Source organism: Tyto alba, unplaced genomic scaffold (assembly GCF_018691265.1).
Source record: "Tyto alba isolate M040663 unplaced genomic scaffold, T.alba_DEE_v4.0 Super-Scaffold_6, whole genome shotgun sequence".
Classification (NCBI taxonomy): Eukaryota; Metazoa; Chordata; class Aves; order Strigiformes; family Tytonidae; genus Tyto; species Tyto alba.
In genome coordinates this window covers 54,445,948-54,467,520 of record NW_024881327.1, presented here as the reverse complement: position 1 = coordinate 54,467,520, position 21,573 = coordinate 54,445,948, and the positions used below count along the sequence as shown (strand labels likewise).

Sequence of the window (21,573 nt, the reverse complement as noted above, 5' to 3'; positions counted from 1 at the left end):
TAGATCACATAGTAATGGAAATCAAGAGAGATCCTGAGGGTACAGAGATGGACTTCACAGTGCGCCACCAACAAAGTAGCTGTTTGTAGAATGGGAAACAGCAACAAGGCTTTGCAAACAAACAATGTGGAATGCTTGGCTAGAAACAATAGCTTTCAAAAATAAAAAATTTTAAAAAAAAAGACTTTTTTCACGGTATTTCCAATGGCCTCATCCTGGATGAATCCCTGCCGTGGAAAATGCCACTGTAGTAATACAGGGGGGTCTGGTGTCAGGACACCCCCCCACGAAGCTGATCCTGAGAGCACGCATCCATTTGTGGGATGGAGACCTGTGTGTGTGTAAAGCTAGAAACCTGCTAGGAAATGCCAGAGGTAGCTTTAAATGAATAAATAAATGTATGAAAAGCAGCAGTCAGCACACTGAAGTTAGAGTCTTTCCTCCTTTTCCAGACAACTTGCTTTTCTGAGATTTTTTTTTTCACCCCCCCCCACCTTATAACTTCTACTCTAATGCTCACTGAACAGTCTCCCCTGCTCCTAAACTCCCAGGAAGGTCCTTCTCAACACGTCAGGCTCCACACTCAGCCAGACAGCCCTGCTGTGCTGGTCTCTGGAGACACCCCACTCGGTTTTGGGTGCCACCCAGCTCAGCCCCATTCACTCGGTGACTGCTCTGGGAGGCTGCTTTTGGTTTTCAAAGCAAGGTCACCCCTCTTTGCCGCAGCAAGGCGTGGCAGAGTCTCCCCTGACTCTGTTCTAACTCGCATAAGAAATGAGGAAGGTTCTCTGACGTCGATCAAGACATTGTCGTGCTTTTTTCTATGCCCCAAATTGTGGAATACCTGTATTTTAAAGCACAGCAGCCAAGCTTAAATTGCAAGCCCACCTGGCCCCTACATGTGGGAACGCCTCCAACCTTCAGGGCCTTTTTCTTCCCAGAAGCCCTCCCAATTTCCTTCCCACCGCTTACCCATATTCTGACCCCAAAAATAGTTTTTCCATATACTAGTAAACACAGTTTTGCAAGAAATAGGTAAATTCCACCTTTCTCTCATCTTTCTGCACAGCTTTAAAGGCCACAACACTTGGAAAGCCCGTTTCCAGCTGTAACCATTTTACTTTCTCCATTCCCAGCTCTAACCATTTTACCTTCTAGTTACGCCAACCAAACCTGGAGATGCTACTGAAAAAGAACGAAGCTGTGCGTTTCTGTACACAGTCTTTCAGTATTTAGTGAAATTAGTAGCTATTTTTCACTATTATTCCTGCTTACACCCGAGTATCTTACAGTGCTCTGATGTTCATATATTTTTTTTTTTAAATATTAACATTTCACTTGCCAACATTGGGCAGACACCTCATGACTGCAAAGTCAAATCTTTGCTTATTTGCCTCAGACACAACACTACCTGTAATGAGAATTCAATGTCAGATGAGGCACTAGAGCATATGCTGCTACAACAGACACACTTTTGACTGTGGAGCTTATTTGTGCTTAAGAAATTGGTATAAGGTATACCAGAAAAAGCACATGTTTCCTAATGAAGAACAGGCTTAGCTTTAAGCTTTCTTCCGCTTTTTAACGTACCACACTGTTCCAGTTTGCCCAAATAATTGTCAAACTTCAAATGACTAACCTATTGCTGCAGGAAGAATGTAGATAGAATTTTTTTTTTTTTTTTTTTTTTTTTTTAAATCAGAGAAGAGATACTCTAGACAGAAGGAGAAAAGGAGACATTCACATGGTTTCACCCGAATCCCAGAGTGGTTGAGGTTGGGTCATCTGGCCCAAGCCCCCTGCTCAAGCAGGGCCACCAAAAGCAAGTTGCCCGGGGCCACGTCTAGACAGCCTTCTCTTACCTTCAGTTTTTGAGCTTCTCCTCTAACTTTCAGCAGCTCTGTGATGGAGTCCACAAAGCCCTGGTAATGGAAGTTGCACATTTTCTCAATCTCACGATCGTGGTTCCTGATGCGTGCTTCCAGTTTCTCCATGAAACGACCGTGTTCTTCTCCATCGTAGACAGACCTAAAGAAAAGACGCCAACGTTGGTCAAGACTGCAGTATCTGTTATTGTCGTTACGTACAAGAAATATCCAACGTATGAGCTTTGTTAAAAAAACCTCCTGTGATAAAGGGATAGTTCTGCTGGTAATTTGCATACACCAGGCACCAGACTCAGGCTTGAAAAATCTTTCTATTCCAGCCCTCCTCCTTCTTTTTCCATCCATCAAGCACCAGCTTGATGTTCCCTCGGAGACCGCAACATGGCCAACCCAGCGCTGAATCACCCGAAACAAAGTCTTGGTGCTCTTTGAGCTCAGCCATCTCTGATCACTACCTGCTATCCCATGCTGTAACGCTGGGCACTCCTCTTAGACAATTTTCTGGATGTTCTTTGAGCTTCAAGGGTAAAAGCCACAACGGAAAAGCATCACTTCTACAGCTGCCAAAATCCATTTCCCTTCCCACCCCCAATTTTACCAGCACAGTTAGCCCTGCTGCTGAAAGGCCAACACAGCTGAAGACTACCCAAACTGGTGGGGACACCTCCATCCAAGGTACAGTGTACACTCTGCGAGCTGCAGGTAATGGGGAATCTTTGGTGCAACCAAAGAAAAACACCAGTGTGAAATTTAAGGATGGAAGTTAAAAACAAAACAAAAAAAAAAAAAAGAAAATATATCCTCTATATGTTGTTAAATTCCTCCCAAATGGGAAGAGAAGCTTGAATTGCCATGTTAAAACACTTTTTGTTCTGTCCATTACCACCGCACGCTGTCTGGTGCCGATGATTATTTCCAACCGTTTTGTGAAGCAGCCTAGGAGGCAACTCTCTCACCTGCAGAAAGAGCCGCTGTGCAGAAGCAATAGATCACGACTGCAAAATAAGCGAATCTTATTCTAGAAAGCAGAGGGATTGTGTCACACCCTGAAATGGTATGGGATTTTCAGGGGGTTGTTTTCTTGGGGTGTTTTGTTTTGTTTTGTTATAGTAAATGTAGATATTTTCTACAGACTGTGGAAATCCCACCCTTAGACTTGGTTTTGTGAAGTTTTAGTATTTTGAGAAGCTGTACTAAACTCCTAAACCTGAATTTTCTCCCAGTCCAAAAAAAATTAATTACGCAGTGAGCTTTATGGAGTCTGAGCTTGTACTGTGTCAGAAAGTAAGGCTAAATTAATTATACACTGGACTCCATGCAGCAATTTGAGATAAAAGATGGTGAATGACAGAGCTGTAACAAGCTAGAAGAATAATAAAAAAAAGATTACTAATTGCAGCAGTGACAAGAAACACTTCAGAAAGAACCAGAAGTAGATGAATGCAACCGGACAGGTTAAATCTTTCTGCCTGCAGAAAATGATGTGATCTTTTGGTGTGATCTGTGCTCCCGAGTCACTTTGGAGAATCCCACCTCTACAATCCACAAAGGTCTCAAAGTAATAACAAAATACCAAGACAGAAATAAAGCTGGAAGAAATGTATTTAATTATCATTCTTTAAAACCTGTCCTAGCAATTTCAATTACAGTTTCAGTAAACCATTCTCAATGGCGAAACAAAAAAATGCCAAATCTTGATAAGCCTATTTAAAATTCTGTGTAAACTAACACTGTCACCAGGAGCAGAAGGTCTTCAAAGGTGACCATATCGCCTTCTTTATTCCAAGGTGAAAGCTGGATGGTGCTAAAGGTGAAAGAGAGATATAAACTTTCTCAAATTATATGAATGCCACCACTAGCATGATGCTAGTAGTTTTTCCTTGCAGCTTAGCAGAGTTTTGCTGGTGAAATACAAAAGTTGGAGACAGAGTGCCATCTAGTGCTGTACAGCCTCTTTGCAGGGTCTCATGAAACAACAAGGTGCCTCCACTCTAACGAACTCTTCACTCAAAGATGATAACTCAGTAAGCAAAGAAAGCTAGACAAGTTGTGTTTTCATTCAAATATAAATTTAACAACAAAAAAAAAAAAAAAAACCTCAACAGCAATTATGGTTGCCAAATAAATGTGTTTGCATTCAAACGAAAATACCATCAAGCATTTACAGAGGATCTATCAATGGAGGGAAAAAAACAACCAAACAACCAAAAAAAAAAATCTCAAAAACTCTAGGCAAAGTTTCCTTTGGAAATGGCTAAACTAAGACATAAAGGTCTGATGAGAAAAAAAACGTTTTTTTTTTTTTTTTCAGCCAAACTCTAGTGTGAAGGAAAAAAAAAAGTTGGTGACAGGCAGCAGCAAAATCCCAGAATCTTAGGGGTCAGCTCTAAGCTTGAATTTAAACAAACTGTACCTTCCCTTTTGAGCTCTCCTGTTCATCCACAACCCTTCCTGCAACACACAACCAGCATCCTTCACTTCCATCCTCCCTCTAAAACACAAGGAAATTGGCAACGGCCAAGCGAGTCCCCGACCAAACCGCAACGTACTCCCAAGTTACGGGATGTCAAGTTCTTGCTCTGTATTGAGCATCATCATATAAATGGTTGACAGTGACTACGCAGTGACCTTTAGCACAAAATGAACAACGTAGGGACTCTGTCTGATTGCAAGAAAAACAAATCTCTCCCTTGCAATCACATCAAATCAGCCCTCAGGTCCCAAACTCTACCATCACCATCTTCAGTTCCCTGGATCTGGTAGCGCTCCAACTTCCTCGGCTGTTTTTTTCAGCTGCCTGAGTTACAGAATCACTCTTGTGATCCCATATCTTTGACATACGTGCACTATTATCTAGCTACCAACTGACAGCTTTCTCAAGACCAACTCTGGTTCTCACCTGATCCACTCAACTGAGCACTCTCGTTACATATTTCTTCCTTTTCAGGATCACATCTGGGGCACTAAACATCCCACTTCTTGCCTACTGAACCTTCAGCACGCCCACTGCTTGCTCTGGATCTACAGGACTCTCCAGCTGCTTCCCTCTACCTCATTTCTTCTGCTTATACACTCTGCTTCAAGTAACATCCCTCCTCGTTCAAACGCTAATTGTAGCCTGATCTGGATCTTTGGTTAACTGTCCTGAAGTGACTATCAAATCAGAAGACATTAGAAGGTAATGCACAAAAATATTTCTATAGAAAGAAAAAAAATCTTAAATGTATGCCCAGCAACAATCGCAACAGCACACAAAGCAAAAATGAAGTAAGGAAAATGAAAACAAAAATTGGATTTGCTTTGGCCTGTTCCTTTCCGTGGTGGTAAAAAACAAAGCATTGTGACAATGCTATAGAAAATGATCCTTGAGGCTTTTTATTCCTTTGATATAAAAAACTGCTAGTCAGATAGCTTTATGTCATGGTTTAGGCCTGGTTGGCAGCCAACCACAATGCAGCAGCTCTCTCCCTTCCCCTCCAGCAATGAGAAGGGACAGAGAGCCAGGCTTGGGGTTTGAGATAGGACTGGGATGGGGAAAAAAATCCCCTTTATGATCACGAGCACAAGTCAGACTCGTTAGGGGAAGAACAAAAAAGAACATACATTTATTACAGACACTAACAACACGTAACAGAGTAGGACAGTGAGAAGCATTGTCACAGCTTGAGAACACCTTCCCCCCACCCCTCCCTTCTTCCCGGGCTCAGCTCTGCTCCCGATATCTCTACCTCCTCCCCCAGGGGCGCAGGGGCAGGGAATGGGGGGTGCAGGCAGTGCTGCCACTTCCTTCATCTTCGGTGAGGGGAGTGTCCGGAACTTCTTCCTCCTGCTCCATCATGGTCCCCCTCTCACAGGAGACAGTCCTCCACAAACTTTCTCCAACATGAATTCCTCCCACGGGCCGCAGCATTCCCCACACTGCTCCGTCGTGGGTCACTAACTTCCTCCGACTGGATTCCCTCCCACGGCTGCAGCCCTTCCCGAGCTGCTCCGGCATGGGACTCCCCCGCATGCTGCAATCCTCCCAGCACTGAATTACAGCAGTGGGGCTGCCTTTCCCCACGAGACCCCGACCTTCTTCAGGCATAGAACCTTGATCAGGCAAGCAGAAGCCACAGGCCATAAATCAGTGTCTGCTCCACCGCAGATCTCCATGGGTGGCAGGGGGGGCCGCCCTGCCGTCTCCCCACAGGATACAGGGGGGTCTCTGCTCCGGCACACCTCCCCCCTCCTTTCTTCCTCCGTTCCTCCACTGACCTTGGTGTTCACGCAGCTGCAGCAACTCCTCCTCACCAGTCCCACTGCCCATCACCACGTCCCTTCTTAAATACGTTATCGCAGAGGCGCAGCTGATGGGCTCAGTTTCCCAAACAGAAGTGGAGCTGACGTGGAGCTGGGGGAGCTTCGAGAAGCTTCTCACAGGGGGCCGCCCCGATAGCCCCCTCCCCTGCCACCAAAAAACTCCACCATTCACTCAACCCAGGACACTTATAGCCTCTCCCACAAAATGCCTTTTGATTGAAAAAGTCTGAGAAAGGGAGGTCTGTCCCACATGCACTTATCTTATAACTCTGGAGCAGGCTGTAATTCTGGTTGAAGACTATGCTCAGTGACAGATCTGTCTGGTTTACATTTTTAAAGTACACTGACTAAACAAAACCATTTAAGATGACTTTTTAAAGTTCCTGGATTGTATTGTTAAGTTTCACTATTTCTGCATTCATTAAAAAAATCCACTTCATTTTTTTTCAAAAGGTCAAATGGAAAAATCTTTCCAGGAAAGCTGTACCAGGCAAATGCATCAGGAGTTCCCATCTGGAGCCTTGCGTTATTGCAGAGTTTAGCCCCCAAAATAGAGGCAACCAAACTTGGCCTGCACCAAGCGGCCAAACCATTAGCAAAGGGGATGCTGCAGACGTGGACTTGTGGCACAGCTGGATGCTCGGGTGCCTTTTTAATTCTCCAAGCAGCAGCAGAAAGCGAGTGGCAGCTCACACCGAAGCACGACGTGTTGATGGCGAACCTTCCACACCTTTGTCCTGCCCCCCCATCCCAGAGCCTCACTCAGCTCTGCTGTACTCAACCCCCACGTTGCACTGGATACTCTACAGCGTTCTCCATCGCTTCCAGCATCCACAGGAGCGAAAACTGGGGAAAGAGCAGAGGTTTGAGGAATACAGCCCAAGAGAAGACTGGAAGAGACAACGAGCTCAGCTACAAACCTCTGTAAAACGTGGTCAGAGGCAGGACATCTCGGGTCCTGCCACCAAGCACCAACACAACCTACGTTCTCCCCCACCGTGCTTTGGACACTTCATCTGGCTGCTCTCAGCCTGGCAGGTCCTATACCAGATACCATCTACACGCTGAAAGAAATGCCAGAGGAGCTTAAAGTTATTGCACATGCATAAATTAATGCTAGAAAATATCTAGGAACTAGCTTTGCAGGTCCTTCCTATGTCTCACTCTCAACTGGTTAAAACGAGAGGGCTTCGGGCACTCTCGGAGAAGGCCAAGCCACGAGGCTGACCCTGCAACTTCATTCCCAACGAGAGCTGCCTGCACGACGGAGACTCTGAAATAACCTAAATAAATTCAGCTGAAAGTACAGAGGAGGGAAATCTCTGGGGGCGAAATGAAAGAGATCTGGAACAATGCAAGGAGGACATTCTGGGGACAGTGGAACAGAAGTGACTTGCTTTTGTTTTCAATTAATAAATGGAACAAATTCCTGAGTCTGTTGTGGACTTCAATTTTATTTTATTTTTTTCCCCCCCTTTAAACTTCTGTAGTGGTTTTAATCCCTCAGAAACATTTTCTTCTCATTAAGCTACATAAAAGCATTAGCAGTTTGTTTAATCTTATTCTAACTTTTGTAATAAACAAATTAACTACTGAGCAATGCAAAAAATAAAAAACAAAACCAAAAAAAAATTTCAAGAGTGGTGCAACAGCTCCATGGAAAAAAGGTCAAATAAAGTTTGCAAGACTAATACCTGTTTAATATCTAACTGTCAGAGTTCACAGCTTCAAGCTTTGTGCTTCACAAAGTTTGTCCATGTACTGAAACAGCATTAGCAAGTTGTACTCCAAAGTCACCCCAATTACTTGGTGTATTACACCTGAAATCATCTCAGTGGAAGAGCAAGTGTAGAAATTGCTGCTTGTTTTCATCCTGCTAATTAAACAGAATTTAAGTCCACTCTGTTTTGCTGTATCACTCACATAGGTTTACAATTACATCATGAACACAGAGAAAAAAGCATTTTTTTTTTTTTTTCCCTTTTTGGAGAAGTATAACATGTTTAATCACATTTTTCACTCTTATAGTTCAGAAAGCATTCTCACATGTACTTTAACTACTTAGACCCATTTATCTTGCACGTACCACCATCATATTTTCCACTTACAACAGGAATCATTCCAATCACTAAAATTCAGCAAGATATCAGCAATATCCCATTATCACAAGATCCTGGAGTAGAAAACTACCATTTTTGAAGAGCACCACTATACTTTATGTTTTGGCAAGATAACCCTGGTTTCATAGCTAAGAACACCTTAATTTCAGCACGGTCCTGGCATGACCCTGGTGGGTATTCTCACAACCACCCCAGGAAGAATGCTGCACAGAAAATTACCATAAACCACATGCATACGCTACTCAAAAGCCATCCTAAAAACGATGCTACTTGTCAATGACTGGGCTCAACCAGAAGGAGCTTTTCAACAGAGCTTCTACATGCATTTGTTCTGGGCCTGGTTTTCTTCAGCGGTTTTATTAGCAAATTGGAAAATATAATGCAAGCTGTATTTTCAAATATGTTGGTAACACCAAAGTGAAGAGAGTCACAAGCCTTCTGGAAAGTGGCAGCCAAAGACCTCGAGAAACTGGAATTGTTCCCAGAAGCCAAGAAGGATGAAGGTCACTAAAGGCAAGAGCAGGGTAGTGGTCCAAGAAAAGGTCAAAGTCAACAGCACAAGTACAACAGGACCAGAGGGAGAAACCACAGATTCCACATCAGCCACGGCACCTTATTTACTAGCCCAAGAGGAAGCAAAGGAATTGGGTTTAGATTTGAAGATAAAGGGCTGGTGAGGACATGGGGAGCTCAGAGCCATGGAAGAAGTCTTCTGCTATGTTAAAGAGGGAGAAGGGTGAGGAGTTTGGCAGAGCTGGAACGAGAAGGATGAGAGCAGATTGATTTGCAAAGAACTAGGGTAGATTTTGTGATGAAATGCAACTGAAGGGAGTTAAAGTCCTGGAAGAAAGCGTGCTGGCACCCTGGAAACCCCGTTCAGAGTTTAAAAATAAGTTGAACAGAAGTTTGTTCAGAGATGGAAGGAGGATTTGATGCTGCCTCGGGGGGGGAATGGGCTGCAGGACCTCAGGCTCTCAGGCAGTACCATCACTCTGGGGTGGCAGAGCAGTTCAGCAACAGTTAAAAACACCTTCTGGCTTTTTTTTTTTTTTTTTTTTTTTTTTTTTTTTTTTTTTTTTTTTTTTTTTAAAAGCAGCGTCAAGCAATTAGAAACTTACAGAACCTCCACTCTTACCCCTATTCCACACTGAACTGCCAGAGGCCGGAGCAGAGCAGAGCACAGACAGGAGCATCAGCCCAACCTCGCACCCTCCCGCATCCAACACGAGAGCCCTTTCAGTCTCACCAGAGAAATACAATATAAACTCTAGACTGCTAACAGAATACAGCCAAGCAGACTGAGAAAAAAAAAAAAAAAAAAAAATTAAAACATGATTTACCATGCAGAGGCACCTGCCACAGCAATGTGCTGGAAGCTACCACTGCAAGCAACAGGCAGCATGTGGGTATAATATCATGAAAACAGAAGAAAAAGCATCGTGTGAAAGAAAAGTAGGGTTATTAATATGCAAAATCCTCCTATTTTGGAAAGTATCTTTTATATTATGGCCTTTATCAGCACCACACCGTACACAAGCTCTAGTCACACCTGAGCCCAGACACTGCATCTGCAGAACAGAAGACTTGACCAGTCCCAACATCAGTGTAGTGATGAAAAACTTAAAGACTGAAATACCAGGACAAGGCAACAGGCACGAAGCCATTACCAGACTGAAAATTCTGCTTGAACCACCGCATTCCAGAAAGGGTCAAACTTCTGTATTTCTGTTTCTATCTACAGATTGCAGGAGAGAGAAAAGAAGGGATGAAGTGGTTCCCAAACTAGATACAAGACATCAATATTTTTGGTGCAAATTATCCCCCTTCTTCAAAAGCTTGTAATACCCTCTCACCATTCAGTGTAAAAGCTATGACATCAAGTTAAAAACCAGGCACATTGCCCCATCTTTTTCAGACAGAATACAAAAGATTGCAGTTTGGCCACGTCTTGCTCCCCACTCCCACAGCACTGCGAGATGACGACCATCTCCATCACAGGGGTGACTGTGGGAGACCAGAGCTTTCTACGGGACACTACTCCACTCTTGCAGTGCTATCATTACATCTATAAAAGCAGATTAGATTACCACAGAAAAATTTTAATGTCTATACTTGCTGTGTTATTGTCCAATAAATTTTTTCCCTACTAACAAAGTTCATTTTGTTGCCTTACGAATTGTTTAAACGTTTGTTTTTTTTTTTTCTTTTTTGGGTGCATTCTTGGCTTTAAGTCTTGGACGCTCCTTTCTGCTGTGAAGCAATGTTGTCATAACATCCAACAGAGGCACAACAACATCTCAAGACATGCATTAGAACTGACGGCAGCATGATTGAGAACTTCCACGCTCGAAGCGTGCGTACCCGCGCCTTGGCGAGGGGACTGGGGCAGCAATGCTAGCCAGCACAACACGCGGGCTTACACATCGCTCATGCCTGGTCTTTAGGACCAAAGCATCATCTTCACTGCCTCCATGGGCAGCACGGCGTGCGACAGAACAGAATTTGGCAGGGACATCCCTGACTAGCAGCACCAGCTTCCAGCTCCTTTCCTCTTGCAGGAGAGCGTGGTTCGTTATCAAGGTCAAGGTCTCACTCGCCGGCAAAAGTTGAATGAGGTGGCACAATTCAGCTCTTCGCTGCCCATTCATTGTGTCAAAAAGTTCCCGACTTTCAGCAGCAGACAGATTTGTGCTCTGCACACAACTTTGACGGTGGAAAAGAGCTTTCTGCCAGCTCCTACTCCAGTCCCACTAACAACTTCTGCTTCCCTGCCTCAGCCCTTACACCCCCTCCCGCACCACCAGCACCCCAAAAAAGACTGAGGCTACTTTTAAACATTCTTGTAACCTTGATCAATTTAATCAAACCACATGGGGAATAATCACACGAGTGGCTCCGGGAGGAAACTTTATGCACCAGGGACTTCTGCCAGAGCCAAGCATCTCGCTGACCCAATTTCTCCCACCTGCACAGCCCAAGCTAGAGAAAGCTCGCTCTCATTTACAGCCTAATAATTGCTTTCTAAAAGTCATGTGCAAATATCAGATTAGAAAACATGTAGGCTACAGTTGCCTAAATATAGCTGCCTAGGGCACATCAACCTGGCATAGGACCTACAAAGGACCAGCTCTTTTTTAGAGAGGCAGCTGGAGGCCAAACAAGATACATCCCAGCATCACAAGCGGCACGAGGTACCTGTGTTTCTGTGGCTGAGTCACTCCACACGTGTGTTAGGTTAGTTTAAGAACAAGAAGGTTTTTGTTCGGGTCACAAACCCACAGTTACATGTACCAAAAAGCAGAGATTCTGAGGGAGCCGGTGGAAGCGCTCACCAAGCCGCTTTTTGTCATTTATCAGCAGTCCTGGCTAACTGGGGAGCTCCCAGTTGACTGGATCACAGCAAATGTGACACCCATCTACAAGAAGGGCTGGAAGGAAGATCTGGGGATCTACAGGCCTGTCAGTCTGACCTGGGTGCTGGGGAAGGTTATGCAGATCATCTTGAGTGTCATCACTTGGCACACACAGGACAGCCAGGAGATCAGGTCCACTCAGCATGGGTTTATGAAAGGCAGGTCCTGCTTCAGTAATCTGATCTCCTATGACAAGGTGACCCACTCCGTAGATGATGGAAAGGCTATAGATATTGTCTACCCAGACTTCAGGAAAGCCTTTGGCACCGTTTCCCACAGCATTCTTCTGGAGAAACTGGCTGCTCCTGGCTTGGACGGGTGTACTCTTCACTGGGTAAAATCTGGCTGGATGGCTGGGCCCAGAGTTGTGGCGAATGGAGTTACATCCAGTTGGTGGCCGGTCACAGGGGGTGTCCCCCAGGGCTCAGTACTGCGGCCAGTTCTGTTTAATACTTTCATCAATGATCTGGACCAGGGGACGGAGCGTCCCCTCAGTAAGTTCGCAGCTGACACCACGTTGGGCAGGAGTGTTGATCTGCTTGAGGGTGGGAAGGAAGGCTCTGCAGAGGGATCTGGACAGGCTGGAGAGATGGGCTGAGGCCAATTGTATGAGGTTCAACAAGGCCAAGTGCCAGGTCCTGCACTGGGGTCACACCAACCCCACACAACGCTCCAGGCGGGGGGCAGAGCAGCTGGAAAGCTGCCCGGCAGAAAAGGACCCGGGGGTGTTGGTGGACAGCCGGCTGCATACGAGCCAGCAGTGTGCCCAGGTGGCCAAGAAGGCCGGTGGCATCCCGGCTTGTGTCAGCAATAGTGTGGCCAGCAGGACCAGCGCAGGGATCGCCCCCCTGTACTCGGCACTGGGGAGGCCGCGCCTCGAATAGCGGGTTCAGGTTCGGGCCCCTCACTCCAGGAAAGACCTTGAGGTGCTGGAGCGTGTCCAGAGAACAGAAACGGAGCTGGGGAAGGGTCTGGAGCACGAGTGCTGCGAGGAGCAGCTGAGGGAACTGGGGGGTTCAGCCTGGAGAAAAGGAGGCTGAGGGGAGCCCTGGTGGCTCTCGACAGCTCCCTGGAAGGAGGTTGGAGCGAGGGGGGGTCGGTCTCTTCTCCCAAGTAACAAGCGATAGGACGAGAGGAAACGGCCTCAAGTTGCTCCAGGGGAGCTTTAGGTCGGCTATTAGGAAAAAATTCTTCACCAAAAGGGTTGTCAAGCATTGGGACGGGCTGCCCAGGGAAGCGGTGGAGTCACCATCCCTGGAGGAATTCAAAAGCCGCGGAGACGTGGTGCTGAGGGACGTGGCTCGGTGGTGGCCTTGGCAGTGGGAGCTTTACGGTTGGACTCGATGATCTCAAAGGTCTTTTTCCAACATATGTGATTCTATAATTCTGTAGGAGACATGCTCAGAAATCAATTTGGACTTGATGAATGTACTTGAAAAGACCTCCCCAAAAGATAAAACTGAGAAAGGAAGAATATATTTATCATATTTTACTTTACTCTTTTATTTATCCAAGCAGATAATCCACCACATACCCAGGACCTGTGCAATCAAAATAAGACTTAGTGATGCACAAGAGTCTCAAAGTGATGATGAATTTTCACTTAAGCTACAAAAAAGCTTCGTCAAAGGCATTTTACAGACTGTGTGAGTTGAGGAGGGAAGTGACTTTAAGGCAAGACAACAGGACAAGGACCAGCTCTAGGAACAGAATCCAGATCCAGAAGCTCAGGGCATAACTGCTGGGGTTTAGGAGCTCAATAAGAAGCGTGCATTTGCTGTAAAGACCAGAACAAGCTGAGCTAGCCCTACTCAACAGCAACAGCATCCTGGACTCCAACAAAACCTCTGTAAAATGAGAGTCACTAACCCTCCTCCCTTAGGCCTCTGTTATCCCAGCTGATCCAGGGTTGAGGTTTGGGACTCTAATGCCGAGTTTCAGATGAGCAAAACCCTCCTTACCAACAAATCTCAATGTCATCCCCAAACTGCTGCTCACTTCTGAATTGCAGTGCCATAACTGAAACCCCATCGTCTTTTTAACTATAGATGATTACTCTGGCAAACTCATCCAGACAACAGGAGACTTAGTAACAGCAACATCCTCAGGGAGGAAAGCTGGATTAAAAGGCAACAGTGGTTGGGATGTATGACTACCAGAGGAGGCCCAGACTCTCATTCCCATTCAAATATTTGTGTCTACTGAAGAAAAACAGTAATGGGCTTAAATTGCCCAGGAGAATTAGGTTAAACATTAGACAAAGTTTTCTAACTGCAAGAGTGGCAGACATCCAAAAAGAATTATCAAGGCATGTTACAGAATCTCTTTAAATTGATCATTTCTAAGAATAAGTTAGAAAAACATCAAGCAGGAACAGCCATGATGCATGTGCTGCTGGAAAGATCAAATACCCCCTCAGATAGGGAAAGGATTGAGTAGGTGGCTTCTTGAGAGCCCTTGAAGCTCTGTTTTCTATAGGTCCAACCTATAGAATAGTTGAAGCTCTTGGGAAACCACTCAATCTTAACCAATGTTGTACTGAGCCCTGAAGCTGAAACAAATAGCGTCTCTGGCCCTGTGTACAAAACCCTTCCAAAGTTTTACAAGGATTTCAAAGAACCCAACTCAACTTTCACTGACGGCAACAGACAAATTCCTGTTTCCTTCATTTGTACAAGATCAGGTCTTTTGTTATAAAATACTCTAAAGCCTTCTTAAGCATGCATTTATGACAACAAAGCACATTTAGACTATATATTACTGGAAAAATAGAGCCACATCAAGCTCCGGGGTGGAATATAGCTATTCTATGCCAGACAAGATTCTGAAGGAAACGAAGAATAATTACCCTAATTGAAAATATAATAGAATGACTTGGTTATAATGTCCCTATTAAAGAACGAATTTCAGATGATAAAAGACATTAAGAGGGAGAGCTTGAACAAATTAGCATTCAGCCTCCAAGAGAGCCAGGAAACGTAAGGAGCAACCCAAAAGCCAGGCAAGCCAGAAGAGCTACAACAAACACAAATGCCCCCAACCGAGGCAAGTATGGAGAGAACTGGCCACGAGCAGAGCTTTCAACTTCCCTCCTCTTTCTGCAAGCACAATGGAAACAATTCCCCCAAGAACAAAAGCTATGCGTCAGCAGGCCTTAGTCTCTCAAGCCCTTTCAAGTTGGAAGGACAGTTGATTTGCACCATGTGTAGGATAGGAATGCTCACTAGAACCAAGCGAGATAAATTTCATCCCATCCAAGCTGGTTAACATTAAGACAGTGATGAATCATCTTTACAATGCCTGTAAACAACACTATTTAAAAAAGGAAGAAATCTGATGATACACCCTAGTTGCACTTACTTTGCAGGAAGTTTCTGAACGTTTATTCCATATGTACTATTGTTAGGAAAAGTGTCGAAATAAGGGGGCAGACACAAACCCACAAGAATCAGAGGATGTAGACGTAAAGCCACCACAAATGTTCTAATCTCCCTTCTGCTGTGCCTGCAATGGTGTTCCAGCACGTCTAATTCTTTATGACAGGCAGAGGCTGGGGGGAGAAGACACGCTCACAGTAATGGAGTAGATGTACATCAGATGTGCTATTTATAACAAGAGACAGAAAGCTCAATGGAGTCATCTGCTCTGGTTGATTCTCACTCTGACCTTTAGCGAAGCACTGGTTTTTACAGGGGGAAACCAAAGTATCTGGAACCGCGACAATGTGGGTTACCTTTATTTGGTAACTCAGATGTGAAGGAAATACCAACATCAGAGCACTGAATATGCAAGTCCCAGAGCTACGCAAGTCCCAATCAAAAAAAAAAATGACTGCAAAAGATCCCAGACTGGACAAAGTGCCTTGGATGTGTCAGGACACTGAAAGCTCTCCCCACTTGGCTAAATCAGAGGGAAATTGACAGATAATTTAATTCCTATATTTGAGTATATTCCTTTTAAAAAGGAAAAAAAAAAAAAAAAAGCCACAAATAGCTTTTTAATTGAGGGAAGAAAATCTTAATAGCATAAAAATCACTGCAATCTTAAATCAGATAAATTCAAAGCAGAATGAAGGCATGTTTTTGTTTGCGTGCTTCCAGAGCCATTGGTAGAAATCAATAAAAGAAGTGAAGGAACCAACCTCTCCACCTAGTATCTTCCAAGCTGGCCACTGCTCAATGCAACATACACTAACCAGGCATGGTGTCTTGCTCAATATAGGCATGAATGAAAATGTACACAGCTATGCTGTGCAGTACAACCTGAAATACATCTTGCCCTATAACAGGGCACATACAGTCTTCTCACCCTGACAAAACTCCACAGCTAACCCCAACTAGAAAAGAGCAGACACTGCTGTTCAAATATTTTGCAACACGATGAAGATGATCTGAAGTAGTGGTATAACCTCAGGGATCAATCCTAGGGCCAATACTGTTTAACCTCTTCGTTAATGACAGGGATGTGGAGACAGAGTGCACCCTCAGCAAGACTGCAGATGATATAAAACTGGAAGGGGCAACTGCCAGATCAGGGGGACCTGGGCAGGTGGGAGAGATGGCCCAACAGGAACCTCATGGAGGTCAACAGACGCAAAGTCCTACCCTTGGGGAGGAATAGCCCCAGGCACCAGGACATCTGGGGCTGACCACCTAGAAAGCAGCTCAGCAGAAAAGGACCTGGGGGTCCTGCTGGGCACCAAGTTGACCATGAGCCACCAGTGTGCCCTTGCATTAAAGGTGGCCAACGGACTCCTGGGCTGTGTTAGGAGAAGTGTTAGCCAGCAAGTCAAGGGACATGATCCTTCCCCTCTACTCAGAGCTGGCAAGACACATCTGGAAAGCTGGGTCCTGGTCTGGGCTCCCCAGTACGAGAGACTCAGAGCTACTGGAGAGTGTGTAGTGAAGGGTTGTTATCATGATTAAGGAATTGAAGCATCTCTCATACAGGGAAAGGCTGGGAGGGCTCAGCCTGGAGAGCAGAAGGCTGAAAGGGGGAAATTCTTTATCAGTGCATATAAATATCTCATGGGTTTGGGAGGGTAAAGACAACAGAGCCAGACTCTTCTCCTTGGTGCCCAGTGACGGGACAAGAAGCAACATACAGAAAATTCCATTATATGTAAGGAGAAAAGAAAAAAAACAAAAAAAAAAAAACACACACAACAACACAACAAACTTGTTTTACTGTGAGGGCGATCAAACACGGGAATAGGTTGGTCAGAGAGGCTGCGGAGTCTCTATCCCTGGAGATATCCAAAACCAGACTGAACACAGCCCTGAGTGACCTGCTGTAGATGATCCTACTTGACGGGTAGGACTAGATGATCTCCAGAGGTCCTATTCAGCCTCAGGTATTCTGTGAAAATTTTCACCAGAGATCAGTCACCAGGCTTTTCTTTCTTTCTCCACCTCTAAAAAAAAAAAAAAAAAGAAAAAAACTCAAAGAAAAACACTTCAGCATTCAAAGGGGCCCAGCAAATCGTTAAGCTGATGATGAAACAGATCACAATTTAACAGAAATTCTTTCAGATGTCCTTATCCAAGCAGAAATTTTGCCAAAGAGAAATAAAGTTGTTAGAGTAAAATATTACTTCCGAGTTATAGTGAAATAGGCAGTGTTTCTAATCAGTCTGGCATTTTAATGGCTGTATCTCTATAAATTATATAAAATAGTTTAATGTGACATGAGAAAGCTACCTTTAAAGGTCTAGATAGTACCATCCCCAAGGGAAAAAAGAAGAATCAGGCGAACCAAATTAAATGTTTTATTCCTTTATTCCATAAATGCCAGGAAAGCCCCCCAGGCAGCAATACCCCAAGTTACAGGAGTCACATTATTTTTGCCCAACACAGGACTCCACTATAGTAATTGCAGCCACCAGAAATGAAGATTAACTAGTTCAGGTAATTACTCTTTTTTCAGAGCACTGTTACACCCTGCTAATGCATCCTTAGTAACAACAGCAATCCCACCGCCTGCAATTCCTGCAACTAGAACACTGCTGGACCAAATCTGCTTTGACTTCTGAAAACAAACCCAAAAGCAAACATTCGCCCCCACTCTGCCATTTAAGAATGACTAGTTTTTAGGCTGCCAGCTGATCACCTTCTAGGGACAGGATACTATCAGAATCCAGCAGCATCTAAACACCATTGTCCTGTAGCGCCTCTCACAACGGGATCCTGCTCTTAAGCCTTGTCTTGCTCTTCTTCACAAACACAGCAAAATTTGAGAAGGTTCCAAGACTTCAGCAGATGAACACACAGTTTTCATCTTTGCTTAAAGCAAAACTCAAGTAATTACACTCACCCTTGAGCCAACGAAGTCTTGTTTCCCCTCAGACTCCTCTCCTGTGGTTGATGGATTTCAGTGCCTCAAAAGGCACCAATCAACCACCTCATTCAATGAATGGGACATTTATACTGTCCACGTGGATTCTCTAGTGTCAAGGAAGCCGTGAACTTAATCTTTTTATTCACTGACAGTCTCTTCTGACCTACCAGGCCATCTGCCTTCATGAAAGCTGTAGGATGTCAACATCTTCGAGACTCCCACATCTCTGTCCAATACATTACAAAGGAGCCATGTACCAAGTACCCTTAGAGGAGGAACCCAGGGGCAACATGACCAGTTTTAGCTTAGGGACCATTTGGGGAATTGGGAACACAGGCTAAAGGACATTATCTCCACCACTGTATCATCTTGCAACAAGGACAATAAAAGAGACACCACCTAAGTGGGGGCAATGGGACAGCAAGAGAACCAGTGCTGGCACCTCTAGCTTCCCCTGTGGCGGCAGGGAGATAGTCCCAAATGTGCGACAGCTTTTGTAGCTATCACAAGTTTCAGGTTTCCTGCAGTTTCTTCACACATACAACTATAGTCCCTGGGTCTAGGCAGGTCATCCCTCCTCCAGCTCAGGAGGAAGGAGCTAATATTACTGCCCTTAAACACTTGGAAGGAAGAGCAATAAGGAGCGATGAGATGTGGTTTTGCTTATTCTGGCATATAGTTCACTTATTCATTCCTCAGCTACGACAGATTAGTACAACAAAACATCAGAAGACATTCAGACACTGGGAAGTGATTTCTCATCATGCCACTGATAAGCATTTCACTAACAGAAAGCTTAAGATTGAAAGCATGTCTTCACCGTCAGTATTTCATACGGTTACTTGACCTTAATTACACAAAGACCTTGCAGTTCCAACACAAGGAAGAGCTACATGGAGCTAGGTAAAAGGATCACAAGTGACTTGCCTACCAAAAATAAAAACCAACAGCTGCCTAAATGCTGCACAGACACCATCCTATAATGTACTTTTTCTTGGAACCAGACACCATGACGATTTGTTGTACAGCTTTATAGAGGGAGATCAGTCATCCAGACTCCCCACAAACCCTATACAGAGGCTTCCAGAAAGATTACTACAACTGATCACCACAAACAGACAAAAATAATTAAAAAAAAAAGGCAGTGGGAGGTGGTTTTGTTGGCAATTCTTTTGCCATGTTGATTTTTACAGGCTGGTTTGCCTTTCAAAACAAGATAGATTCAATCTTGCCTGAGAGAGATCATGTAGGCACTTCTGCAGCTCCTCCTGTTTGTCTGGCCACAGACTGATAAATGACTGGGACTCAACCGAGTCAGGCCAGTCCTCTGAGCCTGGAAGAGCTGTTCTCCTGCCACACTTTCCTTCAGGAGAGAGCTGCAGGCCATGGGACGCTCCTATAGAGGAGGAGACCATTTAGTCCCAAGCAGAGACCTGCAAGTCAACCGGCACCCGAGCTGCTGAGGACACCCAAAAAAAGGCCACAGGGTCAGCAGCGTAGCAAGGTGCGAAATAGTAATGCAAGAACATGCTCTAAGATCTCTTTCAGGCTACTATTCATCAAAAAACAGGACAAAGAAAACAAATCCCATGCAAGATGTGCTGACAAGAGCTTAATGCACCAGACACTAAACAGAATTGCAGCACCGGGCCAAGAACAGAAGGAAGAGACCTCTGCCAACACTAAAACTGACCTTACCAAAGCCAAGCAAGCAACAGAGATGGCCCATAGGTGCCCAAATGCTCTCCCCAGTTACAGGGGAATATGGGCCACTAAGAGGAAGCACCAAGAAACATTTTGTTCCTGAATTTGTGTGATCCCTAAAAGGGCTTTAGGGCAATGCATTTTAGGAGTCACAGCAGCTCTGGGTTACAGAGACAAACTCAAGAGAAAGGGGAAACTGGAGGGACGCTGGGACACTCAGGGAAATTTGGGAAGTAAGTCTGCTCTTGGGGCAGAAATTGGCTAAAACAAGCCCCCCACACACACAAGCACACACTCCTCAGAGGTAGCACTGTGCAAAGGTATGGCCATGCCATTACATAGTCAGCTAAAGCCCTCACCAAGACAGCGTTCAGCCAGCAGGATCTAGAAAGCAGATTTAAGACAAGATGATGATGATTAAAAACAAGGATTGAAAGACTGAGAAGGTGAAGTCGCATGTGCCAAGTATGGGGGAGATTTAACCCTTGCCAGAAATTCCGGGGGTTCCTTAGCCCAGGGGATGACCACTCATGTTCAAGCTTTCTCACCAGCTCTTCCACAAATGCCAGCTGGGTGATTTGTGGCTTACGGAGCACAGAGGACGGGGCTTTGGAAGCAGCAGGCACACACACAGTAAGGTAATTCAGAGCTACCAAGGGATGCAGCGCTGACGACAGCAAACTAAAAACTGAAATTATCCCAGCCTTTGGGTCACCAGACCTTTAACTGGCACCGCCACCCTGTGTTACGAAGGCCAAACTGCACCGAGGTTCAGCTGCTTCCCCCAAAGCAAAGCAACTGTCAGACAATGCCTAATATGCTTTTCAGCATCAAGGCAGCTAAAGCAAGGCCAGCTTCATTATCTGGAAGGCCTCAAGTTGAACTCTGCACACAGGGAAGCTGAAGCCAAGTATTTCACGCTGATGTACGACTCAGACTCCAACTGCAGCGGGTTTCGTAAGAGTTGAAGCCAGGCACAGAATCAGCAAGAGGAAAATTTGCTCAGGCAACTGAAACCTGAACAGCAGAGTTACCAAAAGCAATTTGGAAATAGCGTATCGCCTCCTGGTTGAATAAGCTCAGCTCACCATTTCACAAGACCTCGCTGTGCTGAAAATGAGGATGGCAGCTTTGGTTCCCACTTGTAAAGGCGCATCCAAAGCGTGCGTTCTGTAGTATTCCTGAAGTATAACATTACCAATGATATCTCAAAACATCTGTGATTATTTTGGGATCAGCAGAATATTTCTTGAATCGTGTATGTGTTAAAACAAGAACTTAAACCAACCATATACCCTGAAATGCTATCTCTTATCAGAAGTTACCAGAATACCTTACAAACACCAACCTGCCTCAATCTCCCTTCAAAGGGAAGCGAGCACCATGCGTATTCTACATCCTGGCAAACACAGGCACAGAAGAATTAAGTGAGATGCCTATGGCCACACAGCAAGCCTCGGCTGTGCCAGAAATCAGAATGGTTCCAGTCACCGGGCCTTTTGCCCAGGAACAAGGCAAAGCCAAAGAAGCTTTAACCTCACCACAGTAAGGCACCAAAAATTTCAGACCGTGAACCAAGCCGGTTCTCCTCCAACCCACCTCAGAAGCACAGATATTCAGTTATTCACACCTCCAAAGCAAGACAGAAAACATGCCAGCATTGAGCACGAAGAATTGAAGGGTGATGTTGGAGCACCACAGACTGTTGCATCCAACAGCCGCGGCAAGTATTGAACGCTTGAGCTGTGCAAGCCCCTCAGTGGGAGAGGGGAGCAAAAACAAAGTAGTTTATCCCAGACAGCTTCTGCCGTT

General features: G+C 45.0%; 1 protein-coding gene across 1 annotated transcript in view; it reads right to left on the bottom strand.

Annotated features, from left to right (window-relative positions):
• Positions 1-21,573, bottom strand: part of EXOC6B (exocyst complex component 6B) — a 310,684-nt gene that overhangs the window by 255,005 nt on the left and 34,106 nt on the right. The window contains 1 exon segment of the mRNA XM_033007046.2: positions 1,863-2,028. Coding sequence (XP_032862937.2) covers positions 1,863-2,028 — 166 coding nt within the window.